The sequence below is a fragment of the Propithecus coquereli genome, unplaced genomic scaffold (assembly GCF_000956105.1).
Source record: "Propithecus coquereli isolate 6110/MARCELLA unplaced genomic scaffold, Pcoq_1.0 Scaffold139, whole genome shotgun sequence".
NCBI lineage: Eukaryota > Metazoa > Chordata > Mammalia > Primates > Indriidae > Propithecus > Propithecus coquereli.
This window is the reverse complement of record NW_012138191.1, coordinates 338,427-366,156: the sequence shown is the minus strand read 5'-3', so window position 1 is coordinate 366,156 and position 27,730 is coordinate 338,427. Positions and strand designations below refer to the sequence as shown.

Here is a 27,730-nt window from a genome sequence, read left to right as displayed (position 1 = left end):
ATTCATTCCTGGGAAATGAGCCATTTGAATAGAAAAGAGAAAGAAAGCATTTATTGAGTGCCTACTTTGTGCCAAGCACTTTATATAAAGAGAGTCCAAACGTATACAATTGTTCAGAATGGATGTGGGCATATGTAGATCTATGCAGAAGAAATATCTGTATTTATAAAGTAGCTTACTACCAGTGTTGATATTTAAGTATTGATCCAAATTAATCTCTTTAATAATAGTCCTGTGAGTATTCTTTCCTAACAAGTTGCTGTGGCCACTTATTTTAGCAGAAGCATTTGAATTTCTGTACTGCCTTACCATTGATGAGATTCTGCAGTTGATTCCTTAACTTCAGATTTGACGTTCAAAGACAATTTATTCATAATTCTCTGGTCGTCTCTTTTATATGTGAAGAAATTGAGGCCATATATGACCTTTAAAGGTCTTCCCTAAAAATAACAAAGATAGTATGAGAACCATCTTTTTCCAAATTTCTCATCTGTACAGCCTCTTGATTTGTACAAAATGTGTTCCTACTTCATCTGTTTAACTAACCTCCCACACTCAATGTTTCTGTGCTGAACCAGTGGCAGGAGATCTATAGAGTCTGTGTTCCTAGAATATTGACATTCCCTGTTGATTGTATAGGAACAATTCAAAATGAAGCGTGACCACCATCACACTCAGCATTTTCGAGGAAAAAAAAAGAAAACTTGTCAATAGACATCACCAAATTTTTATTTAGCTACAGAAAGATAGTGTGGACTCATCACTTTGCTCCACAAATACATATAGCAGGTTTATTCTATAAAAGGTAGGGTAGCTAAAATATGTATCAGAGGGAGATTCTCACAGCAAAAAAAATAAAATAAGGGTCACTCATAAATCAACTGCCCAGAGAGAACTACTGTTTACTTCCAATGTCATTTCTTTTCTATGTTTTATTTGTAATAAAATTGGATCTTACTGTTATATACTCATTTGGAACTCTAATCTTTTTTTCACTTAATGGAGAGTATTTTCTCATGTCATGAAAAATTGTTATATTTTTATCAGCTATGAAGGATTATCTTTGATCTGTGCCATAATTTAGTATTGATAAACATTGAAGTCATTTTTATTTTTTATAAACAAGGTTGCACTTAAGAACTTTAAGTACTTTTTATGTTCATCATCTCACTGAATTCTCACGATAACCCTGCAGGGTAGGTGGTATCTGCCCTAATTTCCAAATGAAGAAACTGGACATTAATCAACTTGCTGAAAAAACGCGTCCAGAACCCAAGGCAAATTTGGTTTTCTCTGCCACTCTGTCTTCTTTATTTGGGGAAAAACTAAGGGGAAAAAAGGGAAAATCATCTGGTCTTTGATTCTTGCCTTTATGTATTTCTTGTTTTCTTCAACTAGCTGTGCTTTCCTCACTGTGTTAGAAGAGAGCTAACAGAAAGTTTAACATGTATCCAGAATCCTGAAGAGTTTATTAGCTGAATTTTCTTGGGTATTTGTAGTACAACAGAGAATTAACAACTCGTTGGTTTTCTTTTCCCCCAGATATTGTGGATGCTTTATCAGATCCAAAGAAATTTCTTTCAATTACGGAAAAAAGAGCAGACCAAATGCGAGCTATGGGCATTGAAACAGTAAGTAGAAATGGTTGATTAAAGACAGCCAACTTGGAGAAGTTTGGTTGTCGAACAGTGATTACAAAAGCAAGATAAAGTAACAAATTAATATAGCAGTTTTAAAGAGGGTTTTTAAAACTGAACTTATCAATTCAACAATAGGTTCAAGGGTCTACAAGAGTGAACCATGTTTAAAAAAAATGTGACCACCCTCAGAAAAACCCACTTCACAACCTGTGGCTTAACTCATATCTGGGGACCTCTGCCCCATTAGAAACAAAGTGGAAAACATCCATGATGCTTTTAGGAAAATGCATCCCTAATCCAAAATCCAAAATCTGAAAGTTTTTGAGCACAGACATGATGCCACATGACTGGCTGAGATAGTGACACCTTAGGTTCCTGATGGTTCAATGTATACAAACTTTCTTTCATGCACAAAATTATTTAAAATATTGTATAAAATTATCTTCAGGCTATATGCATAAGGTCTACATGAAACATAAATGAAGTTCATGTTTAGACTTGGGTCCCATCCCCAAGATATTTCATTATGTATATGCAGATATTCTAAAATCTGAAAAAAATCTGAAATCTGAAACATTTGTGGGCCCAAGCACTTCAGATAAGGGATACTGAAACTCTATAGGATGTTTCTGTGATACACTGAAATACTAGCTAACCTAGTTCAGTGAATTCATGAAAATGGTATTTATTAATGATTCTTCATTTTGTACCAGCCTTGCCTTCCAGCTTTCTCCTATTCTGGTGCACACTTGGGTTGTTTCTTTGTTTTTACTTGTTCTCTTTACCAAACTCTTCAGTTTGGGATGGAAGTAGCATCTTTCCAGTAGCTGGGGAAAGAGGAGATATTCTCTGCTTGTCAAGGAGTTAAATCTCCTTTCCTTGGCTTCCTCCTTTGCCCCAAGCCTAAGAAAACTACATCATCTTTACTGGAGCTGGGCCAACACCCTTTAAGAGAGTAAAAATCTGAGAAAGGGAAACAGGAGAAGTTGAGTGGTACAGACTGGATTCTGTAAGATAAAGAATGTGCAAGATATTTGACCTTGAGTGGCATTCATTTGGGTCAAGATAAATGTTTCTGTTCCAGAGTGACATAGCTGACGTGCCCAGTGACACTTCCAAGAACGACAAGAAAGGAAAAGCCAACACCGCCAAAGCAAACGTGACCCCGCAGAGTAGCTCCGAGCTCAGACCGACCACCACGGCCGCCCTGGCTTCTGGCGTGGAAGCCAAGAAAGGTGAGGGAGATTTGTGGGGCCATTCTCTGTTCTGGCAATTTTAGACCCTTTCTAAAGAGTCTTTTATGAAGGTATTGGAAACTGTTAATTCTGCCAGTTTTCATTGCCCCATAAAACTCAAAAAGCAGCTTATTTTCTTGTGTATTGAACAAAAACTGCTTAATTTCCTTGAGCCTGTAATAGGGAATGAACATTTGTGTTTCATCTGCTGGATCCCCTGCACCCACCTTAGCTGTAAGGGGCACAATATCCATAGTTTTAGGAAATATTCAAATTGTGTGCCCTTTATGGGAAAAAGCCTTTCACACAGTGATGTTAGCTAACTCATCCCCTTCTTCCAGATACTGCGTAGGTACTTATCTGGACAGGCAGTGGGCATGTGAACTAACAGAGTCATGACTATTTGGACATCTAAATTCCCTTACTGATAATTTCCCTCATATGTAGATATTTAGCACCCATGATTATTTATTTGTAAAAATTATTGATGGGTATTTAAAGATCAACTCTATGTCGCTTCCTGTGGATGAACCAAAAGATCATAAGAGGTGTTATCACAAAGAATTATACATCTCATGTGCTAATATTCAGCCTGTATGTAGGAAAACAGCTGTCCTGGTTATTTGTAATTGGCTTCCATTCTAATTGGCCAGGCATCCATTGATTGGATGGTGCCCATTCCATACTGGTAATTAAATATTTTAAATGTCCTCCTTGACCATGAGTCAGTCATTTACTAAACTCACTCTTCTTACCTTAATAAGAATTTCTCTTTTCTTCATGGTTTTTTACTAAGTATATATAGTTCCCATTTATATGTGGGTTGAATGTCCTCAGTATAAAGAAATCAAGTAGTTCATACAGTTAAGTACGCACAGTGCTGCCATTTAAGGTAGGAAATGACAGGCTTTCCCAAACCAAAGCAGCATAGTAATTTAGCAGGAAACTAAGTGTGCATTGAGCTTTGTGAAATAAATTAGAAAATAAGACTGCACAAAAGTAGCCCAATTTGTACTTGGCCTGCAGCTGTCTGTCTGTTCTTCCCTGGAGAGAATAGAGAGCAAGGTAATAATATAGACTTTGGGTGTTCCATACCAGCCCGGTTATTATGAACATTAGCCACTCCAAGAGAGGCAGTGGAAAATGGGAGAGTTTATGTTTGAAGTTCTTGTATCACACTCGCTAGTACATAAAGACATTAGTAATTATAGTGCATTAAGTGGCCTGAAAAAAACGATGCCATGTGACCAGCTTACAAAGGACAAAAGTGCTCCTAGTTCAGAAGGAACCGTGCATGTGAGTAGAGGTGCCTCACCCCTGGTTCCAAACACGGCTACGTTTAAAGGAGCCAGGCAACTGTCACCTCCCTCCACTCTAGTCTCTTCAACAGATGCCCTGAGAAAGTGTCTGCATGCAATTTCGTTTTGACATTTTACTCAGGAGACTTGAAAGTCTAAGTCACAGTACTGGATTCTACGAGAAGTGCCTCCATTCCTTCAGGGACCTCACGTGTTCATTTTACAGACAAGAGAGCTGAGACCCAAAGATAGGGAGCTCTTAGCTGTGCCAGGATTCGCTCTCCTGCCTTACACTGCCTCCGTCACTAGGGAGGTAGCTTGTGGCATCATACTTAAGAGATCACAGAAGGACCCCAGGGACCCTTCCCACTCCTGTCAAAACATATTACAGACACAATACCAATCTCTCTCAGCCAAGACTCTCCTCCTTACTGCCCTCAGTTTGGATGTGCAAATCTTAAAATGCATAAGACTGAAAAACCTGGGACTCGATGCCTATCTTTCTTGAATATATCATATCTGGCCTTTGGGATTCTAATGGAAATCAGTTATAGTACAGAGTGAACATTCATTTTGTTTGCTTAAGATGAAAATCTGCAGTCAGACAGAACCTGTTTGGTGATTCTTCTACAGCTGTGGTTGCCATGGCGACACCTGGCCCAGCATCACTCAGATAGCAGGATGACTTAGTATATTACTCCAGGTCCTCCCCGACAGCATCCTGTTATGTAATGGTTTAATTTCATTATTGCTTATGTGTTAAAGGCATTACTGTGCTCAATAACATGTTGCTTAAATGCTACGATTAAATTTGGTAAAAGGGAGAAGCTAAAAAATAGTTTTGTTCTTTGATAATTAAGGAGGGAATAGAGTTGGGAGGTAGTTGATTGATATGATATGCCTTGAAGTACAGAGATAACAGTAACTAATCGATGCTGTTGTGCCTGATCAGATCCTCTTTATGGGGCTGCTGCTCCATTTCCCAGCTCCTGAGTTTTGGCGGATTGGGAATTACAGCTACTCCTTCAGAGATTTGCTCTGAGACCATGGGAGTTCTCTTTCCTGGAAATACCTGGAAGATTTTATAAAATATCTGAAGCTCTCTTGCTGAATGATGCAGGGTTACAAAAGCCCAGTCTCCTTTGGGCAAGGTAGAACAACTCTTGAGTACCATTTATACTAAAGGGCTCCCCGCAGGAGCAGGCTGAGGCTAGCTTTCAGCTAGAAACCCACCCTACCTTCTTCCTCTGCTCTATCCTGTTTATCTCACGCCCTTAGGGGTTTCTCCCAAGAGTCTGCTCTCAGTAAATCGTGTGCACATGAATCCCCTTCTCAGGCTCTGCTAGTAAGGGACCTGACCTAAGATAATGAAGCATTTCAATTGTCTAGCTAATTGTTTTGTAATAGGCATTTAAGATGTTTATATCTCATTGCATCATGTGTAAAGCTGCTTCAGAGTCTTCAGATGAGATCAATATGTGAATTTTATATTATCAGTTATTCTCTCTAACTTTTAGTATACACAGTGACCTAATTTTTTTTTGTAGGTATTGAACTTATCCCTCAAGTGAGGATAGAAGATTTAAAGCAAATGAAGGTAAAATTGCTTGATCATTTTGCAAGCATTCTTGTGTTATATTAATACATATTGGTGACATGAATGTATTTTTGTTTCTCACCAAGTGTAATCATTGTGACCTCAAAAAACCTATTTTGAATCCTCTTTATTTCCCCACAGGCTTATTTGAAGCATTTAAAGAAACAACAGAAGGAGCTAAATTCTTTAAAGAAGAAGCATGCAAAGGTATAGTGTTTTAAAGCTATTGTTTTGCGTTATGTACTGAGGAATGAGTCATAGCAAGAAACATGAATGACTCAGAGCCCATAGCAGCCAACTTGACAGCAGTACTTTCATTTTAACCATTAGCAATGAAATTAAAAATTAGAATCTGTTTGGGAGTGGTTGTCACTGATCTGTAGTCTGCATTTCTAACTTTTATTTCAAACACATAACAAAACTTTATCCATTTAAAAATTGTTCCATTACTAATATGACTTTATATAAAATACTGAGCCACAGCCTGACTATTGAAGACCAGCTCACAATTTTAGCCACGACTTATGTGAATTCCTTGGGTCCCTGCCAAATAGTTTGCCTCGCAGAGTGCACGGAGGGAGATGCTAGCAAGCTCTGAACCTCCCACTCGTGGCTCCTAGAGAGAGATGCTTCTCACTTTTCCCCCATTATGTAAACCCTACCCAGTGGCCTACTTCTGAAATATATTTATTTTCCCTTTTTACCCATAAGAAGAGGCCTTTTTGGCAGTGATTGTGAAAAATTAGAAGAGCTAGTTGCAAATTTAAGAGAACAGCAGGAGGTGGCCCCAGAAATTCTCCTGCAGGTTGGAAAACTTCACAGCCCTTGAACACGATCCTTCTTTCCAGACTTCCATCCCAGAGAAAGGAGAAAAAGGTAGGACCTCTTGGTAGGGGCTCTTGGAGACAGAGCTATTTAAAGTAGGGATTTCAATTTTGTTGGTTATTGGCAACAAGCTGGAATATGGAAAGGCAACAGGAAAAGAGAGAGAAAAGGGAATAAGAGAGAATGCAACTTAAATGACTTTATTTATTAGGAATGGAGTTGGTTCCCATATGCTGCAGTATTACCTAACAGATTTTTCTTGCATTTAAATTGAATCTCTGTCATTGAACAGGCACCTCAATGGCCTTTGGGCTAGTTAGAAACAAATGTTTTGGTGTCATTTAATATTTTCTTGAGGCATGACCAGGAAATACACTGTGACTGATAATGTAGCAACAATAATAGAAGCTAGAATTTTTGCCTGCTCAGTCATTTCCAGATGCTGTGCTCAGCACTTTACATGTATTGTCTCATTTAACACTCTCTACCCTGTAAAGTAAATTCTGGTTAAGTCTCCATTTTACACAAGACGGAATTAAGGATTAGTGAAATTAAACAATTTGATGCCCCAGAGTTCGGAAGAACAAAGCTGTTATTTAAACCTTCATCATCTGGGTCCAGGACCCTTGGTCTTGCCGCATTATCCTGTGTAGGATATTGGATGCTTCGCTAAGTAGACAAGTTCCCCTCATGGAGTCAAATGCAGTGATAGCACAGGGGGCATTAAGAAAAATCGCCATCTACTTTGGACAGTGTCCATGTACTGGTTACCTGGACAGTTGTGAAGGAAGGGTGCTCCTCAGTTGTTTTTTTTTTTTTTTATTTCAGCAAATTATGGGTGTACATACGTTTAGGTTACGTGTGTTGCCCTTGGTTCCCCCCCACCGAAGTCCGTGTTTCAAATATGTCCATCCTTCAGGTAGTGCGCATTGCACTCCTTGTGTATACAAATACCCGTCCCCTCCTCCCTCCTCCCCCCTCCTCCCGCCGCCCTTCCCGTGGTACAGATGATTAGGTTAGGTGTGTTGCCCTTGGTTCCCCTCAGTTTTTAGAACTCGGTGGACTGAGCACAGTTGTCTGGTGACTTCCTTGTCTAAACCTTTCAATCCACATAGTCAGAAATGACTTTGGTCAGTTCATAGATCTGTGTGTTTAATCAGAAAAGTAGCAAAGATGAGAAATTGGTTTTCTATTAATTTAAGACAATTTAGAGTTGGCTTTGGTGGGTTTTCCTTCTACCTCAGGATGCCTTGGGCTTCATTCCTTCGGTTTCCTTCTCTCTGGTTGGCAGGGAAATACTCGTATCATTCAGTGATCAGTAAGTCCCATGTGGCTGAATGAATCCAAGTTGCCTTCATTTGTAAAAAACAGCCTCAAGCTTCTTAAAGTGCCATGTTATAATAGGACCAAAAAGAAGATGTTCAATCTCCCCAAATCCTACCTTCTGAATTTGAATGGACTTTCATGACAGCTTTAGTGTACATTTTTTTTAGAGGAAGTATTAGCCTTCAAAATTCCTTAGGTCAAGTGACAGAGCTAAATTGCTACAAGATACGAGTACTTACCCTATGTTTTTCTGAATGTTTTTCAGAAGCACTTCTGAGCAGGGGGATCCATTTTGCTGGTTATTTTTCACTTCTTCTTGCACTTTAGGAGTTTGAGTCACAAGTGTGCGAATATAAGCTTATGAATGCATTCCTTTCTCCACATGAAATACACAGGGGACCCACTTTTTTATTCAGTCTGTTTCAACAGTATAATTTATGAAATCTGCATTCTAGAGTCTTTTTATAACAAAAGTACTAATAATAAGTCAAACTTTTTTTTAGTGCCACTTTTGCATCACACATTTTATACATATTCTCTAGTCCTCACCATACCCTTGAAACCTAAATAATACTCTCCACACTTTGGACATGAATAAAATGAAATTCAGAGAGGTGAGTCCCTTGCCCAGAGTAATATAACTAGTTAGTGCTGGTTACAAGCCCTATTTGCCTATTCCTAACACCCATGTCCTTTATAACTTTCCACACTGTCTACTTTTATAAAAAAGTTTTGTATCCTGTATAATTGTCCAAGTGCTTTGCAAATGACTGTTTTCTAATAATTAGACCTTCCTGTCTATAAACATTCTATAATTTTTTAGTCTATAATATTTCCTTAATATTTTCTACTGTCTTATCTGAGCCAACTTCTAAGATGAAGAATATGTATGTATATTTACTTGCCTATCTGCATGAAAATGGTAATACTAGTTAATGCATATAGATGGTTACTTAAACACTTACTCTTCTGTATTCTTATAACAATTATACAAAGGAGTACTATAATTGTATTAACTTGTATCAGTTAGCTTTTGCTGGGTAATAAACCACCCTGAAATGTAGTGACTTAAAGCAACAACCATTTATTTAGCTCACAATTTTGTGGGTCTGCAGTTTGGACTGGGTTTAGCTGGATGATTCTTCTGGTCTCAGCTGGATCCCTCACGCATCTGCTGCCACTACCAGTTTGGCAGGTAGTTGGCAGATGGGGGCCGGCTGATTTAGGAAGGCCTCTGCTAAACTACTTCCTCCCCACTGTATGTGGTCTCTTGTCTTCCAGCAGACTAGTCCAGGCTTGTTCACATGGCAGGGGTCCCAAGAGACCAAGCAGATCACGCAAAGTTTCTTGATGCCTCAGCTCAGAACTGGTACTCCATCACTTCCACCTCATTCCGTTGGCTAAAGCAAGTCATAAATCTGGCCTAGCTTCAAGGGATGAGGACTCTGTCTCTTGACAGGTGACAAAATCACTTCAGAAATGGAGTAGATACAGAAAAGGAAATAATTGTGGCCATTTTTGCAAACAATCTACGAACCATTTGACATATAAGATAATTTACATTTAAAAGAAACACAGCCTGACTGAATCACATAGTTTTAAAATGATGGAGCCAGGATTTGAACCAAATTCAGTCTGACTTGAGAACCCAAGCTCTTAACCACTATGTTCAGCTGCCTCTGACTTTATTCACACTAATTTTTCCTCTCTCTACACATCTTTTTTCTTGATGGTCTCAGTAACAGGTTTTTAAGAGCAATCATAAGTCTGTTAGGGCATAGTATCATGGGTTCCTTTGGGACTGGTTTTTTAACACATGATCATTGGGCCAAGAGCTGGAGGCTTCATCAAATTGTGTATTCCTGTGCCCACCTGAGACTCACTTATAAGTCTCCAAGGAGAAGGTATAGGAAATATATTTTAAATAAGATTCTCCCTTATGCACAATAAATTTTGAGAACTGTTTCTTCAGGAACGTAATTTAGCACTCTTTGCTATTCCTCGACGCATTAGTGGTAACCCTACTAATTGTTTGCAAGAGGCCAATCAGACCTACATAAGGAAACAGAGCTTTTACCCTGCTGTCAAGCAATAGAAAGAATAAATTCCCCCATATTGCAATGAAAGAAAGTCTACAACTCTTTTATAATAGTTTTGAAGCTACCTAAGATGGGGCTAAGATTTGCCACTCCAAAGCCTTGGGTTATGAAATTACCAGCGGAGGAGAGAAGATGACCTGGGCTACGCCCTCACTACTGCTGTGTGCATGGCCGAACCTTGGCACGTGGTAGCTAAGAGCAGAGACTGATACTTAGTCCCACATTCAGCAACTGTAGGAAGATCTCAGCTCTTACGTATCAGCCTAGATAAATAATTCCGCTTCTCAGACATAAAGGGAAACAGAGAATCCATGAACTAAATAAACTCCAGACGTTTAAGAAATAAATGTGTAGTCCAATAGAGAGTTTATTACCAAACTTGAAGGTTAGCTTCAGGAGAATAATGGAATAGTGGTATGAGTATGAGGATCTGCTGTTTGCAGAAGAGTCATAGAAATAGATGTGTGATCTGCTGTTAGGATATTCAGAAGAAAAGACAGGGGCAATGAGACCATGATGCACATAAAAATGCCTAGTTTTTCGAAAATGAGATGGCTAATTGCTTTGGATCCTCTAGTTGCAGCTGGCAATCAGACTTCTACATGTCTCTCACTTTCTAGAACAACCTCTTCAATTTGAAATGGAAACTAGGGGAATGGGTGTCAAGTGTCCATTAAATGAGGCATAGAAAAAGCAGAACTAAGCAGCAGTAATCCTACCCTAGCACATGACTCACTGGGGTCCGGAGCTGCGGTTACTTTCGTTAAAAGGCAGGCATGCCTTTCAGTTGTCCAATGTGGTCAAATCCTTAGAGCAAAAGAAAAAAAAATATAAAACCCAAAATTGAATAAATATCCCCAGTAACATGTTAGAAGGAGAATTACAATTCAAATGCCTATAGGAAGTAACTGAGGGACATAGGCCAGGTACTGACTCTAGAAAAACAGAGCACTCTTTCCTCTCCAGAGGCCACGTCAGACTCAGCTCCCACCGCTGGTGCCTAGAGAGTCTATAGGCCAGCTGTGTTCTCTAAAGCAGAGGCATAAAATCTGAAATCTTATGTGAATTTCCTGATCATATAAGAATTTAATATTTACCTCTAATTCAATCTCTTCTTGAAACCATGGAGGCCAAAAAACAAAAAAAACCACCTACAAACTACATCTGCAGGTTGGATGCAGCCCTTGGGCCACCGGTTTGCAACATCAATGTTAAATGAGTCAAATAAAATGCCTGAAAAGCCCACTAGACTCCGGCATTTCAGTAAAGTTACTAATGGAAAATGTGCTCTTCACTCTGCGAGCAATTTAGCTGTTAACACCGAGACTGCTGTTAAACCCATCAGTTGTAATTCATGGTCAGAACAGACATGTAACTCTGTTGTGTAGTGGAAAGTGGCAGAGACACGGCCACCACCCACAGAGTGAGCCTAGCCCATTGGTAATCTCCGAGTTACATGCCGAGCAAACATGATTCACTCAGATTTTTCAGCACTATCTGCAGTGTGGTCAGTCATGCCCATAGTCACATCAGTCATGAGAACGAATTGCAGCCGTAGTTTTTCCCAAAAGAAGCTGAATTTACTCTTAACTTGGATAAGAAACATAAACAGATTGTGCTAAAAGCTATACATTTTTTCCCCAAAATGTCAATCAAGATTGACTTTAAGTCGACACGTTTAATTTTGGCACTCACAGCCTGAGAGGGAATGAAAAGATGTATGTCTCTTCCATAGTGTCTCATGATTTAATCTATAGTCTCATGATTTCATTAAGGCCCTAAAGAATAAAATCAATGATAGACTTTTCTTTTTTGAGTAAAATGGACTTAGAGATCATTTCCTGGCTCCTTCACTTTACAGAACAGGAAGCTGAGGCTTGATCGGAGTCACAAGGAGATGAGTAATTAGGATCCCCATTTATTTCTGAAAGAAGTGGTGCCTGGGAACCAAATTATCCTGAAACACTTCAGTAATCACTGCCTACCTCACAGGGATGGGATTTTGAGCATGGAGAGAAACACAGAAACAATTTTTCAGAACCAGCTTTCTTGATACTTCTATTAACTATAATCATTTAAATTCAATATGCTTTTAATTTCTCAAATATTTCTGCATACATTGGGTAACTTTGCAGCTCATAAGCAACCCATGGATTAGGTTAGGCCCTTGTCTCAGTTTTCCACTAAAGAAATTGAGGCCTAGAAATATTTATGTATGTTACACAAGACCACGTGGCTAGTTATTGACTGAGCTGGGACCAGAATCCAAGTCCTCTTGGTACTTTCCCATGCTAATTTTTTATTCACACAGCAAATATTAATTGAGCATCTAGTTTGTACCAGGCTTTGTGCCATGTACTGGTCAACAGAGAAGACTTGCCCTGCCCTTGTAAAGCACGTCACACAGAGTTGAATCTGTCATGAACAACTTTGTGGTACAAACATTCCTCATGTCTTTTCAGGTTAATAAGGTTCACCAGAATATTTTCTTAGGAAATTTAAAGAAACAGTCCTCTCCACCTTCCTTTCAGTGATATTTGCAAGATAAACAGGAATGTGGCACCTCTAATATCTTTTGAGAATTGCAGAAAGCCCTTTATTTATTGGCCCAGGAAAATTAACACATGCTAGCCAAACATGAAGACTTCTAAATCTCAGAAAGAAGACTAGGAGTAGGGCATTTTTTTTAATCCCCACGACATTGCAAGAGTAGTTGAATACATTGAAGGATACTTCAGAATGTTACTCTGTTCCTGGCATAGTAGATTAAGTGTGGAGGAAAGATTTATTGATTTAATTACTCTGATTCATGTCCCTTATCCCCAAGTCACTCTCTGTATATTATCATGGGTATTAAATAGTTTAAATAAGTTAGTATGTCACTATATTTTGAATAAGGTATAACAGCATTTGAAATATGATTTATATTAAATTTACTTTTAATCCTAACAACGCTATGAAGTAAGTATCACTATCCCAATTACAAAGATGAACAGCTCTGAGAGGGTAGGTGACTTGTCACAGGACCGAGGGGCCCATGCCCTTAACCCAGTGCCGCAATAGTAATATGGCTAGATTTATGTGGTGTTCCAACCACAAATGACAAAACATTGTTTTATACACACACACACACACACACACACACACACACACATATATATAAAAACCTTCCTCCAAATCCACAGCAACACAGCAAGATGACATCACCTTTGTCCCCATTGTTAATTCCTGTTTCAGGAACCTTCCCACCCAGCATCACCTTCCTCTGCTCCCTCTCTCAAAGACAAGAATGCTGAGGACTTGTGCACGAATGCATTTCTGAAGAATTTATGGATAAAGAAATTTTAGATCGAGTCCTGTGTGAATCACTTAACAGAGCTGGGAAATTAATGAAGTCTTAGTAAAGTTGGAAATCCTTTCCCTGTTTATATTTTATGAAATCTTTTAAAAAGAAGTTCATGAATTAGACTTACTTAAAGTCAAGCCTACTTTAGGAAGAAAATAAATTCATTTTTACATTGTCACTTTTTCTTAACAAGCAAAAGGAAATATGGCTGTGAGCAGCGTTCTGTAACCTGAACAGCATGTATCCGATTCTCCTATCCCATTTCTCAAAGTGTCTCAAGAGTAAGAGACTGGCTTTAACATCAGGTATCATCTGGAGTGGTATATTGCTGATTGTACTGCTTTCTTCTGTATTTGGGAAGATGAGCAGCTAAAGAAATCTGATTTCATATAAACCACTGGCTGTAGCCAAATGCCTTTCTCATAGTCCAGGAAATCATGTTTATGCTGAAATGCTTATTTTCAAGCCATTGCAGCCCCAGTTTCAGCGATTAAATGAAGCAGATGGGAAAATATTTTAAATATCTGTTAAATTGAAGGCCAGAGCTCCTGAACATTCTGTCATCCTCATGAGTACATCTAGATAAGGAAGTCAGTGAAAATATAGAGTGAGGTAGATCCAAATTCAGCTGATGGTGACAACCACAGTGGTAATTCTCATTCTGTAAGGATGGTATTCAAGACATTCCAGAATGTTCCAGGTTTTTAGAAACCATGTCACATGAGGAATAGTTATATTTAGCATAGAAGAGAAATGAAATACGGTGGCTGAACTTAGGTGTTTGAGACCCGTGCATGGAAGGGGCAGTAGACTGGTGTATCAGACAGCAGATAGAAGATGAATGAGTGGAAATTCTATGGAGATGTGTAGAAGAAAGGACTTCGAGATGATTGGCACTGCCCAGCAGGTGAGGAGACTGTCTTTTGGGGTAGGAGTGTTTGTTAGACTGAGGCTGGCAACTCCCTTGTTGGGAATGCCCTTGGATAAGAGACTCTTGTGTTGGAGGGGAGACTGAAGTCTGTATAGTTCTTAGACTCGGTTACTCCCCGGCTTTCCAGATGAGACTCTGGAAAAGCTGGTGAAAGTTATGCCAGCCCAACATGGTGTAAGGTGTATCAGCCATGCTGCAGGTCTGACTCATAACTGCAAATTCTTCTTGTTCAGGAACACAGTACCATGCAGAAGTTACACTGCACACAAGTTGACAAAATCGTGGCACAGTATGACAAAGAGAAGTCGACGCATGAGAAAATCCTAGAGAAGGCAATGAAGAAGAAAGGGTAATGCTGTTTATTTCCTTCTGAAGGCTTTCTGCATTTTTATATTTTGTCTTTGCCCACAGTTCAGCTGCCTGGTTAGGCCAAGGGAGAACTTAGTGTTGACTCAGTTCTCAGCGTTAAAAATTATTCCTGGACAGTATGAGACTCATTGATCTTAAACACTCTAACATTATAGCAGGTCAAGGAGCAGACTTAGCTGTGGTTTAGGGAGGACTCTCTGAGGAGGTCTTGAAGTCTCTTAATTCATTGTAATCAGTTCTAATATGAAAAAGATAGCCTCAGAAAAGTTTACTTTTTTACTCTGAGAACTGATTATAATTTTATCTTGAAGTAATTCCAAACTTACAGAAAAGTTGTAAAAATAATACAGAGAGTTCCCTTATACCCTTAACTCAGCTCCCCTAAATGTTAACATTTCACATTACCATAGTATAGTGATCAAACCAGGAAATTGACATTGGTACTATACCATGAATTAAACTTTTTCAAATGTCACCAATTTTCCCACCAGTGTCATTTTTTCTGTTTTGGATTCCCTTCTAGAATTGTACATTGCATTTAGCTGTCCTCTGAGTCTATGTTAGTTCCTCAGTCTCTCCCTGTCTTTTGTGACCTTTTCACTCTTGAAGAGTACTGGTCAGTTGTTTTGCAGAGTGTCTCTCCTTTTGGGTTGGTCTGCTATTTTCTCGTGATTAGAGGGAGGACAAGCGTTTGCAGCAGGCACCTGCGGAAGCAATGCTGCTTCCTTCTCAGCATGTGGTATCGGGAGGTAGTGATGTTGACGACATCTCATTGAAGGTGATATTAACCTGTACTGCTTGGCTAAGGTGGTATCTGACAGGTTTCTACCCTGTAAAGTTACTGCTTTTCCAGTGATTTCCTTCTGGCTTTTGTCTCCTTCCTGAAATTCCTGGTGATACCTTCCAGTCTTCCTCAACCTTCTGAATGAGAGAAAAGGAGAAAGGAATCATATTTTCCTACTTGATTTTCTTTTTTTTTTTTTTTTTACCTTCTCTAAAGATATATCTTGAAAACTAAAGCTCTAAAAACAAAACAGTTTTTATTATAATATTCTTGGACATTTGTTCTTCTTGGTGAAATTTTGGGTCCCAAGATCCAATTTCATGATGTGTAACCAAAGTCATTCACTAGAGAAGTAAATGGTGGGTAATTACATACACCTGCCCTGGTCCTAGGCCTGGCTATTGGAGCGGTGCCTTCACTTTTATTAAAATTATATTTTCCAGAAAAAATATAAATCAAGCACCAACTATTGAGCACTGGTTAATATGTACAGTCTGACTTTTGTTTTTGCCATTGTTTCCACCGTGTATCACTGAGGCAGAAACTTGTGCCTGTTGCTTTGAAAACATTTCGATGTGTGTTTTAAGTGAGGGTGTCAGGCAGAGCTCAGGGCCCACATGGCAGTATTGGTGGTGAATACAGTAAGTTTTGAGAAGCTATGAATCTTCTAGACTTCTGACCACATCAGGAGCTTTAGCATATTATTTTCTCATATTTAATGACATTTTAGACCAAAATGTTGAAAGTGGGGGCAGACCTAGACTCTAACACCATGTTTTTAATGAGCAGATTTTTGACAGCTTCATGATACTCTCCAAGAGTAAAGTTATTTTTATTCGTAAGTCACCTTTGCAATAATCATTTTGTATATCTTTGTAGATGGCTATATTAAAATCTTCTTTTTGTGTTTTTAAGCCAAAACACAGTTTTGGTTTAACCAACCCAAAAATATGTATTTAGAAGATTTCAGAGTCAAGCACCATATAGTAAGCTGCTTTGCTAAAAATGGTATAATTTTCTAAGTCAATAAATCATGAGTGCTGCCTTTAGCAATCAAAAAATTAAATAAAAATGTACCGTTACCTCATTATTGTTTTTATGCTCATAGGAAAAGTGGGGTCAAAATGATATTTATTATAAGTTGTTCCAGGTAAAATGCTCACCCCTAACCTGGCTGTTAAGCAGTCTTGGAGGTCTCTCAGCAAATGAAGCCCTATTTTATTCTAAGTGTAGGCGAGACTGTAGGCTCAGCTACAGATTTCTTCCTGAGCCTGTCCTGTCAAACTCACCACTGCCCACGGCCTCTCCACATAGAACATTTTCCAAATGCTCTAAAACAGTGGAAGTCTTTACATGAAAAGTTACTTCAAAATCAGACTTCAGATACTTTCTCCTGGACAGCCGTGTGTGAGGAAAGTTTCTCATTGTTAATATTGACCATGGTATCAAGGTTGGCTAAACTTTTTACTACAATCAAGTTGCTAAAACATTACTGAATGGGGAGACTGGTGACAGTCTTTGGAGATGTCTTGAGAGGGATCCCTTTCTAAAACCAGAGGTTTCCTCTTACTGTTACCTACTCAGCTGAAAGGAATGACCAGAGAAAGAGAAGCTTTATGCAGACGCTTGCCAACTATTGGCTAATGACATAATAACTGTCTGCCACGTGCTTCCACTGAAGTATCTTTAAGGTGATGGGGAAAAGATGAATGGAGGCAGAAAGGACAAGCTGAAGTCTGGAAAATTCAAAATTACAGAAATTATTTTTATATAGCCAGAAAATTAATAATAAGTTTGATGCACTAGAGGAAAAAAAAATGCAGTCTTGATTTTTAATATTACGGAAGTCCTTGGCTTATGCCCACAGATAAGACCTATCATTGCATTTATGGTGAAAGATTTTGTCTAGAGTTAAGCCCAGGGAATGTTTCAGCAGTGCTGCAAGCTCCCTGAATAACAGGCTAGAGAAGAAACATGCTCAGAGCCAGCCATTGAGAAGGAATAGATTTGATGAGAGACGTAGCATTTTTAGAGCAATGCTGCTCTCAAAGGAACTCTCAATTAATAATATAATGAAGCATTCTGACTTGGGCTACAGTAAACCAGGACATACATGCTGAAGACAGAAGCTCAGGACCTGTTCTTGTTTCAGCACCGAAATGTATATTCCAAAAGGAAAACATAATCATTGAAATAAGCAGCAATGGTTGCTGGATAGTCGCCTAGTATATACTTCCTCCTCACAGTAGAATAAGAAGCAAAAATTACCCTGTGATGCCAAGAATTGCTATTTTCTCCCTCACTGGCATGTTTAAAAGACAAAAATCTGGCTTTACAACCGAAACGGAAGAATTAAAAATTCACTTCAAGGCTGAGGACCTATTTTCCAGTTTTCTCCCCAAATATTTTATTGAATAAGTGAAAAATAGCTTAAAGAAAAACAGGAACCAAAATGGAAACTCTGACAACAGACCCCTAACAATGAAATAATTGTTAGGTTTAAAACGTCTCTTTGTGTAGCGGTTGAATTGAGTAATCATGATACAGATAATATTTTGTAAGGTGTGAATCTATTACTGGAAAAACTGATGTCGCCCAATGAGCCGTGGCATCTCGTATTTGATGAATATATTGTCTTCGTCAGAAAGCTTTGTAGCAGAGGCCCACGGGAATAGGAAGATATCTAATTTCTGGCATGCATTTACAACTTTCCATTTTCAGGGGAAGTAATTGTCTTGAAATGAAAAAAGAAACAGAAATCAAAATTCAGACACTGACATCAGACCACAAATCCAAGGTAAGAAAATGCCCATTTTGACAGCAGTGACTTGCAGAAGACACTTGTAATTTTTTAGAACAGGTACCTAGTATAAATCAGAAGTAACAGTAGCCTGGGGCTGGACTGGGAAGTCAGGGAACCCAAGGATTTGTGTTTGCCCCAGACTCACTGGCTTTGAACGGAGCCACTTGCTGGAAGATCTTTTTTTGTCTTGTCCGTTAAAATATGCTAATAATATTTATGTTGTCTGCCTCGAGGGCACCAAGGGAAACAATAAATGAAGAGACTAAAAGGAAATATTGCATAAAATACAGAATATACTTCCCTATAGAAATAACATTCAACATAGGTGACAGAAAACCACCCAAATTGGGGATTGAGTAGCTGTTTGATTCTCACTCCATCCTAACTTTGCTGTGAAAGTTTGGGATCGATGAGAAAAACATCAGAGTTGATATTCTGAGAGAGGAGCCTAATTACTCACATTTCTCCTAAAATAAAAATAAACATGAGCTCGAGAGACCTTAATTAAGTTTGTGGGCATTTGGAGAACTACGTGCTAAGTCCCAGTCAAGAACACAAACAATTTTTCTACAGTTTTTTAAAAGAAGAGAGAAAAACAGCTCTTAAAAAAAGCTCCCAACTATAGCTGTGGTGAAACCAGCCAGCCTCCGTCTGTCTATAAGCAGCGCTGTCATCCAGCCCGATGCCCTGCTGCACGCATAGATCAGCCAAGCTGTTCGAGATGAAGTTCTCCTTGGTGCTGCATATTTTGTAGAGCATGAACTCTACAGAGGCAGTAAGCCATGGGCCTTTGAGAGTTGTTCCCCACTCTCTCTTTCTCTCTTCTTAACTAGAATGTTTGGAAGTTAATGCTTGAGCGACATGCCATGATTTTTAGATGACTTGCATAAATAGGAAGAAACCTTGCAATTTCATCAGTTTGCTTTTGCTGCATAATAAACTCTTTCAAAATGTAGTGCCTTAAAACAACTACTGCCATTTATCAGGTCACAATTCAGTGGGTCAGAAATTTGGGCTGTGTTCTACTGGGAGGTTCTTCTGCTGATTTTAGCTGGACTCACTCATGTGTCTATAGTCAGCTGAAGGATGGTGGCCTCACTTGTATATCTGGTGGTTGGCTGGCTGCTGGGTGACCTCACAAGCTCTAGCAGGCTAGCACAGGCTCAGTCACAGGGTAGCCTCAGGGTTTCATGCATAGCAAAAGCACACGCACCCCCCCATGCCTCTGCGTGGATCACTTTTGCAACTGTCTCATTGGTAAAGCAAGTCACAGGCCAGCCAGGTTCAAGGAGATGGTGAAATAGACTCTAGCTCTTGACAAGAGAAACTGCAAAACCACTTTTCAAAGAGTGCAGATACCAGGAGGGGAGGACTTTCTACCCAAGCATCTATTAGGGTTGATGCAGAAAGTCAACGATCAGGAATATGACAGTGCACAACTCTCTATTCAGACCTGTGGACTTATGGAAGCAAAGCTGGAAAAGCATGAGGTGTTGAGGAGAATCCTGATAGAATTGGTAAAGGAGCCCAAGTCCAGACAAACCAGAGTGTGGGCAAGTGAGGCAGTGAAGTAACACTTCACGGTTAAAAATATAGAGCTGGAGCGATTGATTTAGTTTAATAAGCAATGGCTTCCTGATTCCCATTGATTAGTCTGTATGATTTTTTTACAGGCTATAAGTGTCTCATGATTCACCAAGTACATCGGTGGGAGGGATCTGAAATACATGAACAGTATTGTGCTCTCAGTTCATACTTGACCCGTGAGGATTCCAAGTGGCACCATCCCCTTTTTCCCAAACAGGTCAAAGAGATTGTGGCACAGCACACAAAGGAATGGTCAGAAATGATCAACACCCACAGTGCTGAGGAACAAGAAATCCGGGACCTGCACCTCAGCCAGCAGTGCGAGCTGCTGAGAAAGCTGCTCATCAGCGCACACGAGCAACAGACCCAGCAGCTGAAACTGTCCCATGACAGGTAGGAGAGTCGGCCATCTCTAGAGTGAACACCTCATTTTTCAAAAAGGTTGATTTCGTGTGTGTGTGTATTAGCGAAGGTAATGAGTGCCGTCAACTTGACATATAATATTGAGCTCATATGTATATCTTATCATATGGCCAGTGTGAGCAAGATGAACTATGAGAAATAGCTTCTGCCATCCGAGGGCTTACAAGTGTGGGCAAAATATTACACTCACATGGGAAGTTAAGTCAAATTATGTAGCATATGATACGTATGAAAAAATGTCATAGGCACTGAGGTCATCCAGTCCATGGGAGCTTTACCTTTTCCTGGTGGTCATGCGGGCTTTGCAGAATGCTAGGGCTGGAACTGGCCTTTGGAAAATGATCTGGAGTCGCGTAGGAAGAGAAGACACTGAGGGAGATAAGGACCGACCAGTTGAGCTCCTAGAGTGATTCTGTTCTAATCGCTCAATGGCTACCTGTGGAAAGAGCTTCCTTTCCCCTTCTTCACATTACTAGGACATCTGTGCATTTTATTAACAGAAAGGCCTGATCAAGAAACAGCAAAGTGTCAGTTTATTTTGGCCTGTCCCCACTTCAGCAAAGCGAATGTTGCATTTGAAATATTGCAGATGATGAGCTGGGCTCTTCCCTGGGCAGAAGAGTGTTGATGTCAGTTACATCTTTTCATCGCAGCTTGGTTGTGGCTTGCTTCCTTCCCACTGAGTCCCTACTGTACAGCACAGTTAGGGTCTGTTGATACACACACAGAGTAGAAAATAGAAGCATTCTACAAATAAGTCAAACAAACTTTTAAACTACCAACTGCATAAATTATCTGACTGCATGCCCAAATTTCCAATCTTACTTTGGAGTGATAGGTTTTGCCGTAAGAATGGTGTTTTCTGCCATAGTTTCTGATTCTCATTTGAGGCAACTAAATGAGGTATATCATGCTATATTTTCTATGGGTTAATGTCCTACAGTCTATGTGTTTTAAAGTATTCTATTTAGTTCTATAGGATTAGAAGTTGTCTTTTCTTTTTCCCTTAGAAATGCTCTTGATTCGGTATGCAGAAAGATGTGTTCATCCTTCTGCGTTTGATGGTTGCCACAATAGCAGATTTTAGGTGTCTACCCTTATTCAAAGATACTTCACAGAATAAGGCACTTTTCTGATCTCCTTTTATGTAGTTGAATAAAGAAAAAATTAGCTCACAACAGTAGGCATTATCTAAAAGAAAAAATTCAAAATAAACTATCCTGTATTGCTTAGGAAGTTATTTGAAGAGATCATAACCTAGTTACTAATTTACCTTAAAAAATGAATTTATGGCAGGGGTATTTTTCAAAGCAACAGCAATATTTAAGCTTTTTCATAAGCACTTGGTGGTGGTGTTTCTTTTTCATCATCACACTGTTGTTCCTGGTTAAATATCTTTGCCTTCTTAACACTTGTCAGCAACATTTGGTCATTGGTGTTCGTTGAGTGAATGAATGAAGACAGAAATGGTCAGTTTACTAATAAGTTCTGGAGAAATTTGAGAGCGATTCTTTGGGGGACCAGAGTTTCTATACGTATTCCTGCTGTTGTGGCTCTAAGGTAGCTGATGGAAGAACTCTCCATTTCAGCATCCTCCATCCTCCATCCCTTTGGATGCAGAGCAAACAGTGCCTAGGTAACCTGACTCCTTGGTTACCGGTTTCCAGGCAATGCTTTAACTCCATAGGTTACAGGGGGAAAAAAAATCCTTGTTAATCATATTCATTTTGGTATTTTAAATGTTACGCCTTTAGCGTACACATGAATAAAGCTATGTGTTTGTCTTGCATCCACATGCATCACATACACAGTGATCAGTCACCTGCAAACATACTTTTGTGCTACTCCCTGTGCTTACTTGAAACTATGTAGTCCCCTTCATTCCCATGGCTGTCAGAAACAGGAAGGTCACTTGTATGGCTTAGACCATCCTGTCTTTCTCTTCCAGCCCATCTGGTCCCAAATAGCATGGGCAAAGTTGGAAATCTTTGTATTTTATGGGCAAAAATAGTGTCTCTTCTTTATAGGCCATTACTGCTTTTCACCACTAGGTGGCTCACTGCCCCTCAGGGATCACCATCCACGTAGCTTGGGGCTCCTTTCCTCCTTTTTCCAAAATACAGAATAACTTGATGGGCTCAATTAAAAAAGAAAAGTGAGCCTAGTCCTGTTGTTACACATGAAATTTGTTTTTTGTACATTCACATTGTTGTGTATCCGTCACCACCGTCCATCTCCAGAACTCCATCTTCCCCAAGTGAATCTTTGTTAAACACTGACTTTCCATCCTTCCTCTCCCTATTTGTTTGTTTGTTTTTAATAGAGAAAGCAAGGAAATGCGGGCACACCAGGCTAAGATTTCTATGGAAAACAGCAAAGCCATCAGCCAAGATAAATCTATCAAGAATAAAGCAGAACGGGAAAGGTAAGTCTGGGTGCGCGCTGTGGAAATATGTCATTGACTTGAAGACACAGTCTCAGTAATTGGTATGTGTGTACACACACTCACATCCGAGATAAACACTTGTGGGTTTAACTAAGAATTCTGCTGTTATAACTACTCTGAAGATTTCTTATTATTGCTGTAGAACAGTAGTCTCCAAAGTTTTCTGATTGTTTACTACTACCAGTAAAATTATTAAGCTCAGTATATCTGTGCTTGTTTACAAACAAAATTGTATAAAATATGACATAACAATGAATATAATGCCAAAACATCCTTCCCATTGTTCCGTTGGGTTGTCCTGCAAGTGTCTCACCTGCTCAGGTGTGGCCTATCCGGATGGGCTGGTCGTGAACAGCAGCAGTGTTTAGGAGGGGAGTCTTCTTCCCTTCACCTGCCTCCGTCAGTCCTTGACACCAGGGATCATCTTAAGACCCTCCGCCCAACGTGTCTGGTCTGTCTTTGTGTTAATTGGGTTTTCTGGAAACAGAGACCAAGACAGGTCCTTGCAATTTGCTGAGGAAGCGATCTTCAGAGAAGGCAGGAGGGGGAAGCCAGAGAGACCAGGGCAGGACCTGAGCAGGGACGTGGTCTCACCTAGGGTTTCTGCAGCCTGATCCCAAGCTCTGGAATATAAATTGCACCATGGACTTGTCACTCTTTGAGGCAAGGGTGTCTGGCATTTGTATTTCTGTATTAGTCAGCCACTGGCTACCTGGGATTGGGGTGGGGGGAGGTTTGTGTGACCTCCAGAGAAGGTGCCAGGTACAAACCCTCTAGCTGTAGCTAGTAAAGGGGATTGGAGAAGGCATCAGTAGTCATGTTACCCACAAGAAGGAGTTGACAGCCCTTGATCCCCAGTGATCACCTGTGCCCATCATCCACCTCTGGAAGCCTCTGAGAATCCAAATGTCATCAGCTCCATAACCAAGAGGCTGAGTTAACCTACCAGTAGTTAAGAGCAGCAGGGTTCCTTCTTTTGGAGGAATAATACCTAGCTAGGAGGTGGCCCTCTGGCTGAAGTCCATGTCCCACAGAAACACTGCGTTTTATGGTCCATCAGATATAGAACAAAGTTGAGATTAGCTCTTGGGGCTAAACATGAACATGGAGTTTAGACTTCAGGTCATTTATCTCTCTGTTAAACACAGGCAAAGCTGTCAGAGGCTTTGTACTGTGAAGTGGAGCACCCAAGTGCCAACTCCCCTGCTACCTGGCCTTTTGTGGGTGCTCATTGGTTACCTGGTGTTTCCTTATTACTGAACATGGCAGGAAGGTTGTCTAACTACCTCCATGTAGTCGATTTTTAAAGCACATTTCAATTATTTAACAATAAGGAATGTTAAAATTGAAATATGATAAAATATAAAACATCACATAATCCAGCATATTTTTTGTGCTGAAATTTTAGTGGATTAAATAAAATTTAATCAGTGTTTCCTGTTTGGAAATACAGAGCTAACAATGGGGTGTGGAATTCCACAGTAATTGCGACCTGGAAAGGAACTGCCTTTCCAGCCATCAGCAACACATTTCCCAATCGACATGGAGTGTTATTTGTGTCTCACAATAAGAAGGCTCTAGGGAGATTATTAATCATTTTAATCAGTGTTTATTTTCACCATTATATTGTGGTATCTCTCTGGTTCTTGTTTATTTTTAAAAAGTGCTGTTCTCAATGTTATTCTCAGATGAGGAGCTTCATTTAAGGGCCTTATATACGTGGAAATGATACCTTCTTCTTCAGCCCCAAAACATCAGCTGTACCAGCCTTAATAAAACCTCATTAATTGGAACTACTGTAGACTGTCCAAAGTGAAATATAGAATTCAGCATGATAAATGTACTAATTGTTAAATATGTCTTTATCATTTTTTTCAAATATGTTGCAAAGTGGACTTCGGCTCAATTGAGGTCAAATTATCTTCAATTTGGAGTTACTGCTAACTTAACTAGCAAGCAAGGTTTTTAAAATTCACTTTGACTTAAAATACTTATTTATTATAACTTTATATCCAGTGGTAGGTGGTTCCAAAACATCTGCAAATGGCTGTTTTTAGAAAAAAAAATAATTTCTCTATGCCAAATGGTTAGTTACTTTGTAAACCTTGTGTGTATGTTTGTGTGTGTATCTACTTTATCAAACTACTTAGAAATAAAATTAAAAATTTATCATAACACTAAGAAAGATGTATAGAAACTGAAAAGTATACTTCCGTTCTTGGATCAAAGAAGACATTTTAACATAAGTTACACAGTATTTATAACTGAATGAAAATGCAAGCACTACTTTTCAATGTGTACAAGTAGCTAAAGTGATATTTGGATAAATTATAGCCTAGATATATAAATTTTTTAAAAGATGTGAAAATTAATGAACCAAAACCACTCAAAGAGAATATAAAGTTAGAAAAACATACCCGAAGGATAGACATATTTGAAAGTCGGACTTAGGGGGGGAGGGGGGGCATGGGCAACATACGTAACCTAAACATCTGTACCCCCATAATATGCTGAAATAAAAAAAAAAAAAAAAAGAGTGAACTCAAAGATCTCAGATGGAAAGAAATAATAAAAAAGCAGAAAGTATTGAAATTGAAAAATAAAGCTATAAGGCATCCACAAAAACAAAAGCTTGTTATTTGAAAAGAATGATAAAATTAGTTAACTTCCGGCAAAATTGGTCAAGAAGAAAAAAGAAAAAGCAAAAATTCATCATATTAGGAATGAAAAAGGGGAAATAACTGCAGAAACAAACATTTTAAGAACTAAAGCTACTATATACAAAGCTACTAATGAATTTGAAAACTTAGATGGAATGGAGAATTGCCACGAAAAATATAAATATCCAAAACTGACTCAAAATGGAGAAAACCTGATCAGACTTAGAACTATTACAGAAGTTTAACTGGATATGGGTCTATTCAGTCACGAAAAAGACTCTACCTCACCATAATGAGAGCAATGCAAGTTAAAGCAACAGAACAAGAGCAACCAATTGACAAAAATATAAAAGTCTGATAGTACCAAGAGTGGGTGAAAATATGGACAAAGGGTAACACCCAGACACTGCAGATGGAAGTGCAAATTAGGACCACTGCTTTGGAGTAAAGAGGAAGCTGTTCATTGGAAGGCCAAGGTGGGATGATTTCTTGAGGCCAGGAGTTCAAGACTAGCCGGAGAACCATAGACCTCATCTCTATAAAAAATTAAAAAAAAACATCAGCCAGGCATAGTGTCATGCACCTATAGTCCCAGCTACTCTGGAGGCTGAGGCAGGAGGATCCCTTCAGCCCAGGAGTTTGAGGTTGCAGCGAGCTATGATGACACCACTGCACTGCACTGTAGCCCAGGCAACAGAGCAAGACCCTGTCTCAAAAAGATAAATAAATAAGAGGAAGCTATTCATACCCTAACAACTGGCAAGTCTAGATATATGCCCTAGAGAAACCTTTGCCTGTACATGCAATGGGATATGCACTAAACTTTATTCATTCTGCTATTTATTAACAGACACTGTGGCAAGTATGGCAGGGCCCTATTACCAGATCATTGTAGCATTGTTTGGAAATAACCTGCTTTTTGTTAATGGCAACAAGGAAACACTGTAGTCTGGTCATAAATGTAAAATCCAGAGCAGTGCATTGGCGGTTCAGTGGCAGAATTCTCACCTCCTATAAATGGAAAAATCCATACAGAAGATGAAAATAATGAAATAGTTTGAAACATAGATATACTTCCAGAACATGAGATGAAGTGATAAGTTGTAGAAAGAAACCCAGAATATGTTACCATTTGGATAAATTTAGAAAACACACAAAACAATATCAGTAGCAGCAGCATCACCTAGGAGCTTATTAGAACTATAGATCTCCTACCCTGGACCCACTGAGTCAAACTCTCCAGCGCGGGGGAGGGGGTGGACCCAGCAATCTGTGGTTTTGATAGAATCTCCAGGTGATTTATATGCACAGAAAAGTGTGAGAAGCATTTATATTACGCCTGGACACATCTGTATGTAGCTAAAAATATTAAAATGTGGATGAGAAGGTCCACACCAAATTCAGAATAGTGGTTACCTCTGGGAAGAGAGGAAGGAGGGAGATAGAATCAGGTAGAGTACAAAGGTGGCTTCAATTGTATCTGTAACATTTCATTGCCTTTAAAAATATGAGATAAACATGGCAAAACATTAATATTGGTTCATCTGGGTGATGTATACACAAATTTTTAAGATATTTTCCTCTGTATATTATATTTTGAAAATTAGAAAAAAAGAAGCATTAATTGTATACAGATAAGCTCCAGAAAATTTAATGGAATACAACTCTTATTTATTTGATAATAATATTAATTCCATTCAATGTCATGCCAACCATTATTTGTACCCATTATTTTTAGGCGAGTCAGGGAATTAAACAGCAGCAATACTAAAAAGTTTCTGGAAGAAAGAAAGAGAGTAAGTATTTTATAATTTCCTTGGCATTCTTCCTTTAGAATACTATAAACAGTAACTCATGCTTAGATACCAGACCTCTAGCTAATTTGCTTTATTTGATTTTTCTGTACATTAAGCATTCCAGCTTCTCTGCTTCCTGAAAGCTAAAGTAATCTCTCACTAAAATCTTCAAGATAACGATTTGGCATCGTTTTATACAGAAAATGAAGACAAGTTTGAGTCATGCATAAATGCTCTATTATTTTCTAAGATTTTAGCAGGAAAGATCTTCCCAGGAAGAATTATGAGTCTAAACTCTCCCAGTTTTCAGATTATTTTTCTTACTTTTTTAAAATTATCATCTCCCTCACTTAAACTATAAACTTACAGCCCATCTCACATCCCTAAATTTTAAGATTACAACCCAAAGTTTATCAGAATTTTTTTTTTTTTTTTTTTGCAGCTCGCAATGAAGCAGTCCAAAGAAATGGATCAGTTGAAAAAAGTCCAGCTTGAACACCTAGAATTCCTAGAGAAACAGAATGAGCAGGTATTTTACCTAAAATACATGAAAAGATAATAGGCA

At 39.0% G+C, this 27,730-nt stretch overlaps 1 protein-coding gene across 3 annotated transcripts in view; it reads left to right on the top strand.

Annotated features, from left to right (window-relative positions):
* PLCB4 (phospholipase C, beta 4) overlaps positions 1–27,730 on the top strand; it is a 133,690-nt gene that overhangs the window by 98,869 nt on the left and 7,091 nt on the right. For all 3 annotated transcript variants that reach the window (XM_012639251.1, XM_012639249.1, XM_012639250.1), the window contains 10 exons: positions 1,543–1,631; positions 2,725–2,875; positions 5,721–5,770; positions 5,912–5,977; positions 14,531–14,646; positions 18,172–18,247; positions 20,058–20,233; positions 22,587–22,688; positions 27,108–27,165; positions 27,608–27,694. In XM_012639251.1, coding sequence (XP_012494705.1) covers positions 1,543–1,631; positions 2,725–2,875; positions 5,721–5,770; positions 5,912–5,977; positions 14,531–14,646; positions 18,172–18,247; positions 20,058–20,233; positions 22,587–22,688; positions 27,108–27,165; positions 27,608–27,694 — 971 coding nt within the window. The remainder of the gene's footprint in view (positions 1–1,542; positions 1,632–2,724; positions 2,876–5,720; positions 5,771–5,911; positions 5,978–14,530; positions 14,647–18,171; positions 18,248–20,057; positions 20,234–22,586; positions 22,689–27,107; positions 27,166–27,607; positions 27,695–27,730) is intronic.